This window comes from Leishmania donovani, chromosome 30 (genome assembly GCF_000227135.1).
Source record: "Leishmania donovani BPK282A1 complete genome, chromosome 30".
Taxonomy (NCBI): Eukaryota; Euglenozoa; class Kinetoplastea; order Trypanosomatida; family Trypanosomatidae; genus Leishmania; species Leishmania donovani.
In genome coordinates, this window is record NC_018257.1 from 1,301,225 (window position 1) to 1,310,868 (window position 9,644).

Consider the following 9,644-nt stretch of genomic DNA (forward strand, 5'->3'; position numbering starts at 1 on the left):
TACCGTGACGCTCACTTCTTCCTCCTCGTCTTCTCTCACCCTAGTCCCCGCCTGTATTTATCCACGCGCGCAATATCCAGCTCCTCCCTACACAGGCATCTGCCACCCATCGCCGAGGTGCACAATAGGGAGGAGTTTCTCTTTGTGTGCCGTTCTTCCTTGCTTCTCTGACCTCCTTCTACCACCTCGCCCCTCCCTCTCTCTGCTTGGGGGTGTCCTTGGCAAGGTTTGAGAATTCGGCATTTACTCGTCGCGACTCCATCCGTTCTTCGCCGTTTCTCCTGTGCCCATCGTCATCATGGAGGCTGTCGCGTGGACCCCCGACGTGGTCGAGGATCTTCTCTTCCGGCAGTTTATCAAGGATGAGGACATCTCCCGCCAACTTCCGCCTGCTCCGCAAGTGTCCAGCGAAAACTTCCTCGAGAGGTACGACCAGGCAACCAAGATCCTCTTCTCATACGTGCGCAACGGCCCGGTGGCGGCGCTCGCCTCGCAGAATGTGAACACCGCCGCCGTCGGCAAGTACGGCGGTGCCACCCCGCTTAAAGGTTTCGTAGGGCGCACCCCGGCAACTAAGCCTGTTCCACCAGAGTCGTCACGGCCATTTGCTCGGACGGCAACACCGACGCCGGCACCCACTAGCCGCGCACCGTCGGTGCCGAAAGCGACCGCCAGCTCTCCCCCACCGGCCAAAGCAAAGCGGCAGCGTGTGGAGTGGCCAGCGGATGTGCCTACCAATCAGATGCTGAAGAGCAACAGCCGCTCCAAGGTGGCGCACCTGACGGCGAAGCGCGTGGCGGCCCAGCAGGGCGTCGATCCCGATCTTATTTTTACCCAGAACTGCGGTGATCTTCCCCTCAGCGTGATCTTCGCGTCGTACCCCAAGGCGCTCAAATCCGTCTCTGCCGTTCGAAATGCCAGCGGGGACTGGCGCACGGACACCTTCACTGTTGAGGAGGAAGTCTCCTACAAGAAGGACTTGGGCTACGTGCATTACGGGCCCAGCCAATGCACGTATGGTGACTGGCTTCCTTCCCAGTCGTGAGTATAGGCGTGCCACGGAGGCAGTGAAGGGGCCCAAAAGAGTTCGAGGCGCCGAAACTTGCGAGTGCGAGGCAATATATGGGGGCCGATGAGCTGTGTGTCGCGCCGCAGCGTATCCCTACACGAGAGGAGTCAGCTACGAGGCACGCGCACTCGTTGACCAACCACAGGCCATCGCCAGTGCAGCACGACTTCCAACGCCGGCAACAGAACATCACATACGGCTCATATTCGTTTAAAGTCCTGCGCATGCCATGTGCCGGTGTGTCCTGTGTGCAAGTTTGTTTGCTCTTCTGAGAACAGAGGAGGGAGATCACGCTAGCACTGGGTGCCGATTGCCGCGTGTGCCCGGGGTGGCTACATGGCGATCGCCACGCCTTCGCGCCATCGCTTCCGCCTTTTCTCTTTTGGCCGAGCCTATTGTATTTTTTTTTAGTGTGTCTCCCTTCCTTCCCCTTTAGACTTTTAGACTGTGCGTTGATCTTCACCTTCTTGATTGCCTTCCTTTCTCTCTTCGATGCGTTCTCTGCTTGGGGGTGCCTCCAGTCTGCTGTGAGTGCGTCATGCTGGGCAGCTCGATCCATCACCTGTACAGCGTGCGGGATGCGCTCCATCGGACCATACAAGCGCACACGAACAGTAACGAACGCATCCAACCGAAACGTCTTGTATACCCATCTTCTCTATTTTGCCCTCCCTTCTTGTGTGTTGATGGCGACGAGACCTAGTGGTCCGCTGACAGGCTACGTGCATGCGACAGACGGAAGAGCGTACCTCAGTTCTTGAAGTTAACGGCGCACCCTCCTTTCTCATAAAACAATGCTCGTTTTCATCAATCTCGCTTCTTTGACGCTCCTCAGCAGACCTCGTTTCACGCTGTGACTGTGCACGCCATGACGTGATTAAGCACATTTCCCTGCGCTCCCTCGAGTTATCTCCGTGAGGTCCGTACGGCTGCCCCTTCCCAACCCTGTGCCCCCTTCGCTGCGACAGGCTGTGAGCTCTCTGCGCGCTGGCGCACGTCCGTCTGCGGGCCCCTTTGCGCCTGCCACACCGGCTCCTGTGTGAGGCGTGCGGATGCAGGAGGAGGCGGAATGCCCCCCGCCGCCACAGACTCACGGCAGTGTCGCACCTGCCACGGTGCATGTGGGCAGGCCATCCAGGCACGCCCCCCGTGTCATCGCCGGCAACGGCAGATGGTGGCAGCGAGCCCTTCCTCCCCTCCCGCCAACAAGGGTGCCTTGAAGCAGGCCGCACGCTGCGAATGTGCGAGCGCTGTGCGCACGCGCAGTTGGGCAGAGCCGGCATGGTGCATCGCATTCCCGACGAAGCATCCAGAGGTGCGAAGAGCGCGAGTGATGAGCGAGAGAGGAGCCCCATAGTACATGCCGATTATGCCCACAGCGCATGCGCGCGCAGCATGCGGCATCTCCTCCATCCCACCGTGTGGGCGGATGAGGCGCCGACCGCGCGGCACGTACCCGAAGAGGGGACGAGGCGGGAGAGGAGGGGCCCGCTAGACGCATGTCCCGATTCGACGGCATGACGGTTGCTCCTAGACGGCCAGGACGTCGCCGCAGCGCGGCAGTGGGTGCGTGGGCTGCAACTGTGCATGCGTGTGCCTTTGCTGGCTTGCGCGTGGTTTAATGGCACGTTGTAGCGAAGAAAAATGTGAGTCTCCCACCTCTTCTATGCTACCGGCCTGGCGATGGAGGTGGAGAGGGAGAAGCCGCAGGCGAACTCTCTCTGATCAGACGCTGAGCGATTGCGGGACGCTGCACAAGGAGGCTTACTTTTCATGCGGCTTTTGGTGCGCGCGGCAATGTGCAGCGCTGACGATGGCCTAGCGCTGTAGCATCTCACTCTGTATGCGACCTCCCGACGCTGATCTCTTCTTACTCCTTATTCGACGGCCCCTCCTTTCTTTTTTTTTTCGTTTTGCTCCGCCTGGCGGCTACGAAACCGCCCGCATAAGGACTGGCGGCACGCGTGTCTGACTGTGTGCACTCATCTCTGCCTATTCCTGCGTCACTGTGATGAGGAAGAGGTGGGTGGTCGTGTGCCGCTTTGATGAGGTGCTCAACTGACACATGTGGAGACCGTTTTCCCCACGCTAGTGTGGAGCTGCGCTGCGTTTAGAGAGAGTCAGAGGGGCGGTTGCGCCATCCGTGTGCGCATCCTTAGGTGCCTCACGTCTTATTCATTCCCATTCGGTTGCTGTGTTGGCCTGGGGATGCAGTATCCGCCCGACACGCAGGTATGGGTCAAGTGCGACGACGGTGTTTGGTGGCCCGGCACGTTGAGAGAGACGGACACGGAGATGCAGGCCTTTCTGTGCGCTGGTGAAGACTGCTGCGTAGAGTTTTATCACAGCCCAGGGGAGCTTTATCCCCTTTTCTCTGCTGACAAGGCCCACGTACGCCCTTTGCATGCGGAACCACACACCCGCACCCCCGAAGAAGACGCGTGGTTTGCTAACGAGACAGTGGCGGAGGCGGCGGCCAAGGCCCTGCGCGACTATCAGTGCTGCCGCCTCCTGAACTCCCCTCCTGACGGCCCACCTGCGGGGCCTGCTCCGATAAGTGAGCGAGAAAACACACGCGACGCTCTGCCCTTCACTGCTACCGAGCTGCGTAACATCGAATCTCTGTTGGGCGCGGTGGGTAATTCAACGGCAGCGCGTCTCCGACAGGAGCTGCAGCAGGCACGTGCCTCTGTGGCGTCGAGGGGCCTGCGCAGGCAAGATGCACCGAGACGGCAGGCCCGAAAGCGGCAGCGGCCCGCGGAGCCTCCACCCTCTCCGGCACCACCTGCGGCAACACACCGTAGCGTGCTCGCGGCGGCTTCTCGACCGACTGAGGAAGCTCCAACTTGTCCTAGGCATGATCCCAGCGGTGTGATGCATGCTCTTTCGGAGGCGCTGCCCACTGCACGTAGGGTTGCGAAGCGCTCTTCTGGCAGGTCTTCCTCGCCTCTGTCTGCCGGCGACGGCGAGGGGGGTGATGCGAGCGAGGAGGACGAGGACGCCGTACCATTTGTGCAGGCTGCAAGGCGCCACGTGCTTGAGGTGCTCCGCCACGAAGTCTTCGAGAATCCGTCGAGGTTTGTCTTGTCGCCCGTGTACCACTTCGTGGACATGCTCGGGGCGGTGGTGGTTGAAAACAGCAATCTGACCACGACACTGCCTGCACCTCGCACGCTGCACGAGAGACCGGCGGAGGGCTTCTCGCCGCAGCGGCGCGTGCTTCTCGTGCCTTTGACAGATACCTACGAGCACACCACGGGGTGGATGCTGCCAACGGAGATTGAAGGCGCACAGCTTGCCATGTCGCTGTACGTCAACGACACTCCTGTCTCTCTACCGCCAAACTGGCAGCTTTCTCCCGCCAAGGAGGCGGCCGCAGTTAAAACCGCAATCACGGTGGATATCACGCCCCTTGTGCTCCCGATTGAGCGGGATCTCTTCTCCTTGCAGGTGATCTTCTCTGGCGATGTGGCGGAGATGGAGATGTGGCGCGGCGTCATCGCTTGTGTGCTTGTGGAGGAAGTAGGGTTGGCCCACCTCGGTGAGCGCATTGTGTCCACGTATCACAAGCGTAGAGCGGCCGCCATCCGGCAATCGCCGTCGTCATCCTGCGGCGAGCGCGGCGCCGTTGCAATCACGGAGGCGTCGGTGAAGATTCAGTGCCCCATGACCACGCTCACGATGGAGATCCCTGTGCGGGGCATGTACTGCGAGCATCTGCAGTGCATGGAGTTGGCGGCGGTGCTCATTCAATGTGCTCGGCAAAACGTGTGGAACTGTCCACTATGCTCGGCTGCCATGAAGCCGGAAGACATCATCGTCAACTACCGCCTCAAGGACTGGATCGCCTCGCATTCGCAGGAGGTAGTGGCGCAGGTCGAATATGTGGTGGAGACGGAGCCTGGCCGACCCCTGAAGATTGTGTACAAGGCCGCAAGACCAGAGCAGCACTCCACAATCGAGGTGATAGATGACGAGGAGGGATAATGGCCACTGCCTGGAAGTAGGCCACACAAATGCGCAGGCATTCATTAGTGAGCGTGCGAGAGCAGTCGACCGCCTTCAACAGCGCTGCTCCCTCACACACGCAGAAGCGTTGCTTCTTTGTTTACTCCGCTTCCTTCTTCCCAGTTTACTCGGTCGCGTTGGCTGGGGTCTTCAAAGAAGAAGGCCAAACATCAAACAAGAACGAGCCAGCGCCACTCATCTACGGGCTAAAACACATGCGGACACACAGGCGCGTTCGCTGTGCAGAAGCACAGCTAAGCTGCAAAGAGATAGATGCGCCCCCGCGGGGAGGCAGTGGGAGCGACTATGCTTCATTGACACGTGAAGCTGGCCCCATCCACTCCTGCCCACGCAGCCCGGCGAAAGGGGGACACCAGCGCATGATAGGGTACGTCGAGCGTGCGTGTGCGTGTATGTGCGCCCGCTCGCTCCCTCACGGGCTCATGCTGCATCTTCCTCGACGTTCTCTGCGCGCCCGCTCTCTGCGTCTCACTCTCTTCCGCCTATTCTATTTGCCTCTCCGTATCTCTCCGTGTTCATTTCTACGTTCTCGCCTTTGCGCCCAACGCCACACCTGCTGCATCTTGCTTCTCGTACACACAACGGTGTCCCTTCCGCACTCCCCACAGTCCAAGCGCTTTCCGCTCACCCTATCACCTCACCTTTACAATGTCTGTCCACAGCATCCTCTTCTCCTCCGAGCACGTGACGGAGGGCCATCCAGACAAGTTGTGCGATCAGGTATCCGACGCCGTGCTTGACGCGTGCCTCGCCGGCGACCCGTTCTCGAAGGTTGCGTGCGAGTCGTGCGCGAAGACGGGCATGGTGATGGTGTTCGGCGAGATCACGACGAAGGCAGTGCTAGACTACCAGAAGATCGTCCGCAACACGATCAAGGACATTGGCTTCGATTCCGCGGACAAGGGCCTGGACTATGAGTCGTGCAATGTGCTGGTTGCGATTGAGCAGCAGTCGCCGGACATCTGCCAGGGTCTGGGCAACTTCGATAGCGAGGATCTCGGCGCTGGCGACCAGGGCATGATGTTTGGCTACGCGACGGACGAGACGGGGACGCTGATGCCGCTGACGTACGAGCTGGCCCGCGGCCTTGCGAAGAAGTACAGCGAGCTTCGCCGCGACAGCAGCCTGGAGTGGGCTCGCCCGGACGCGAAGACGCAGGTGACGGTGGAGTACGACTACGACACGCGCGAGGGCAAGCAGGTGCTGACGCCGAAGCGCGTGGCGGTGGTGCTGATCTCTGCGCAGCACGACGAGCACGTGACGAACGATAAGATCAGCGTGGATCTGATGGAGAAGGTGATCAAAGCTGTGATCCCCGCGAACATGCTGGACGCGGAGACGAAGTACTGGCTGAACCCGTCTGGCCGCTTCGTGCGCGGTGGGCCGCATGGCGACGCCGGTCTGACTGGCCGCAAGATCATCGTAGATACGTACGGCGGCTGGGGCGCGCACGGCGGTGGCGCCTTCTCCGGCAAGGACCCTTCGAAGGTGGACCGCTCCGCCGCGTACGCCGCGCGCTGGATCGCGAAGTCGATCGTTGCGGGCGGCCTGGCGCGCCGCTGCCTTGTGCAGCTCGCGTACGCCATCGGTGTAGCGGAGCCGCTGAGCATGCACGTGGAGACGTACGGCACCGGCAAGTACGATGACGCGAAGCTGCTGGAGATCGTGAAGCAGAACTTCAAGCTGCGCCCGTACGACATCATCCAGGAGCTGAACCTGCGCCGCCCCATCTACTACGAAACGTCGCGCTTCGGCCACTTCGGCCGTAAGGACGAGTTGGGCACGGGCGGGTTCACTTGGGAGGTGCCCAAGAAGATGGTCGAGTAAGCGAAGTGCTTGCACAGGGGCGCGTTTCCGTGCAGGCGTACCGAGTGCGACGCACACCCCCTTCTATCCCGCTGAACGGCTCAGCTCCCTTCTCATCGACTGCGAGGTGTGCCGCTACTCATGCAACCTCACTTCCCGGCATAGTGCAGCGCTATAAGGAGCTGCTGCCACGGCGTCACATCTCCCATCATCATTCATTCCCCCACCCCCTTTCGGGCCTTTCCCTCTGTGTGCTTTTCTCCGCGCTGATCATGTTGGGTAACAGACGTGTGATGCGTTTTTGTTTTCTCTTCTACGTCCACTTGTTAATCTGGTTTCAGCGTTTGTGTGTCTGCGCGTTTGTGCACTCTTTCTGTTTTCATCTCCCGTGTTTCCGCCTTCCCTCCCCCTCTTTTTTTCTTGCGTGTTTCCGTTAAAATAGCCCGACCGACGATGTGAAGAGCCCCTACACCACATTGTGGAATGCCGCGGCTTGATGCGACTGCGGGGGAAAGATGGCACCTATGCCGAGTGCAGGGCCTCAGAGGGCCCTGCCCTGAGGCTGGCCAACCTCCTCCCTGAGTCCATTCGGCATGCACCTGGACCGCCCTCTGTTACCCGCGCGACGGACGCCACCGCTTTCGCCCTCGAGCCGGACCCTGGACGCAGCCCGCATTGGATAATCGAGGCGTGCAGCTCAGCCAGGCCCGAGTGGCGCCAACCGCGCGGCACGTACCCGAAGAGGGGACGAGGCGGGAGAGGAGGGGCCCGCTAGACGCATGTCCCGATTCGACGGCATGACGGTTGCTCCTAGACGGCCAGGACGTCGCCGCAGCGCGGCAGTGGGTGCGTGGGCTGCAACTGTGCATGCGTGTGCCTTTGCTGGCTTGCGCGTGGTTTAATGGCACGTTGTAGCGTAGAGGCGTGAAATGACTGATGCGTTTCTCTCTAAGTGCGTGTCAGGTGCTCTCGATGCTCTCAGTGCTCTCAGTGAATGGCGCGCTGTCGACGGGGGGGGGTGCCGTCAAACATACTTTACGGCGGTCATAGGCCCTCAGGTAAAAGCGACGCTCTTGTTTTGTGTTTTTTTTCTGATGATGTTGGTTTGCTTAGAAGCGCGCTGTGTACTTGATGCAGTGTTAGGCCTCCAACTCTGTAGTGCTTTCTCAACTTTAGTCTGAATATGCCTTGTGCACATGACGATGGGTGCGCTAATGGGATATGCTAAGAGGAACGAAACCTAGAGCTACCGGAAAGGAATGGCTTACGGCCCAAAGAGGGTCTGTACAATAATTCTTTGCTGGTTGACGGGAATGCTGGTGGACATCTTTCCTGTGGGGCGCGCACTTCAGTGGAATCGCACGGCGCTGTATCGTCGCCAACGCGCAAGATAGTGGAAGCAGGGTGGCACTCTTCACTTTGGTCTTTGTCTCTCCTTCTTGTAACCAAGTCGATGCTGAGGGCAGGGAACGTGCGACGTCTTGTTACCCATTCTGCAACCTTTTTCGCTCTCCCTTGTTGAGTTTTGCACGTCGTGCTTCGCTGTTGTGGGTCAGTTTCTTTCCGACGGGGCTTTTGCAGCCGCACTTGGCCCCACCGAGTTGTCTCTCCTCACTCGGAGTGCTTCAGCGGCGCAAAGGTCGACCATGAAAGCTGCGCGTCTTCTTTTTCAGTCCGACCGGCGTACGCGTCACCACATGATGATCGATGGTGAAATCAACCCAAGGGAGTGGTTGAACTGGCACCCGAAGGAGTACCAGCCGTGGTACTTTGATCGCCATAAGTTCCTCTACGAGCAGGGCCAGTATGCCGCCTATAATCACCTGCTGTGCCATCAAGCCTATCTCAAAGACATTGAGCATCTCACGCGATATCCTGAACCGCTCACGTTCATCATCGACTGCCGTATGTCGCCTGCAAAAATGCATCGCTGGATACCGAACAGCATGTGGCTCCCGCGCGATGAGGTCGAGTACGCCCTGCAGCTCACGAATGACGAGTTCCAGGAAATGTACGGCTTCACAAAGCCCGCCAAGGATGACGACGTCATACTGATCTCGCACAACGGTCTGGCCTCTGAGCAGGCCGGCTGGGAGTGGCGCAAGCAGTACTACCAACACGTGTACAACTACCGCGGCGGCACGAATGAGCTCTTCGGGGAGGACTACCAGGACTTTATCCTTAAGGATCGGTTAGATCCCTGGAAGGGGCCGTACCCACAAAAGAGCATTTTTGTAGATAAGTGGAGCAAGCGCAAGGTGCTGACGCGCACTGGACCGTTTGACCGCCAGTACGAGATGCAGGATTTTGCTTTGCCCGACTTGGAGCTGGAGAGGCCGCGACACTCAGAGGATGGCCCGCGCCAGAACATGCCGTACGGTCTACAATAATGCCGAACTTAGCTCGATGTTGCGCCGGTTTAGAGAAGCACGGCTGCATATCGAGGGCTTGAGAAGGCCATATAGGAAGATGCTTCCAGGCTGACCATGGCCTTCTGCTTTGTACTGCCACTCCTGCTCTCGGACGCACGATCCGCTTTCCTGACACCTGTGATGCTGATTCTCTTTACAGACTTTCGGCTGTGAAGGCACGCGTGTCTCTCCAACGGTGCGTGTGCGATTGATATAGGCTCTACTTCTTTTTCGGGGCAATGTGGCATTATACCGCGTGCAAGCCAGCAAAGGCACACGCATGCACAGTTGCAGCCCACGCACCCACTGCCGCGCTGCGGCGACGTCCT

At 59.4% G+C, this 9,644-nt stretch overlaps 4 protein-coding genes across 6 annotated transcripts; all 4 read left to right on the top strand.

Moving 5' to 3' along the window:
* Positions 1-298: 298 nt before the first annotated feature.
* Positions 299-1,045, top strand: LDBPK_303540 (hypothetical protein, conserved; the record flags this gene model as incomplete). The annotated part of the gene is made up of 1 exon (XM_003863017.1): positions 299-1,045. The coding sequence occupies one exon, from the start codon at positions 299-301 to the stop codon at positions 1,043-1,045; it is 747 nt and encodes a 248-aa protein (XP_003863065.1).
* A 2,232-nt stretch (positions 1,046-3,277) lies between these two features.
* Positions 3,278-5,056, top strand: LDBPK_303550 (hypothetical protein, conserved; the record flags this gene model as incomplete). Its single annotated transcript, XM_003863018.1, has 1 exon — positions 3,278-5,056. One exon carries the CDS (start codon positions 3,278-3,280, stop codon positions 5,054-5,056), a length of 1,779 nt encoding a protein of 592 aa, XP_003863066.1.
* Positions 5,057-5,746: 690 nt separating this feature from the next.
* On the top strand, positions 5,747-6,925 carry LDBPK_303560 (S-adenosylmethionine synthetase; the record flags this gene model as incomplete). The annotated part of the gene is made up of 1 exon (XM_003863019.1): positions 5,747-6,925. One exon carries the CDS (start codon positions 5,747-5,749, stop codon positions 6,923-6,925), a length of 1,179 nt encoding a protein of 392 aa, XP_003863067.1.
* Positions 6,926-8,550: 1,625 nt separating this feature from the next.
* LDBPK_303570 lies at positions 8,551-9,294 on the top strand (the record flags this gene model as incomplete). 3 transcript variants are annotated; one of them, XM_024473482.1, is made up of 1 exon in its annotated part: positions 8,551-9,294. In XM_024473482.1, one exon carries the CDS (start codon positions 8,551-8,553, stop codon positions 9,292-9,294), a length of 744 nt encoding a protein of 247 aa, XP_024329253.1. The 3 variants fall into 2 exon arrangements, with proteins under 3 accessions (XP_024329253.1, XP_003863070.1, XP_003863068.1); XM_003863020.1 differs by having other exon boundaries at positions 8,551-9,288.
* Between the last annotated feature and the right edge of the window lie 350 nt (positions 9,295-9,644).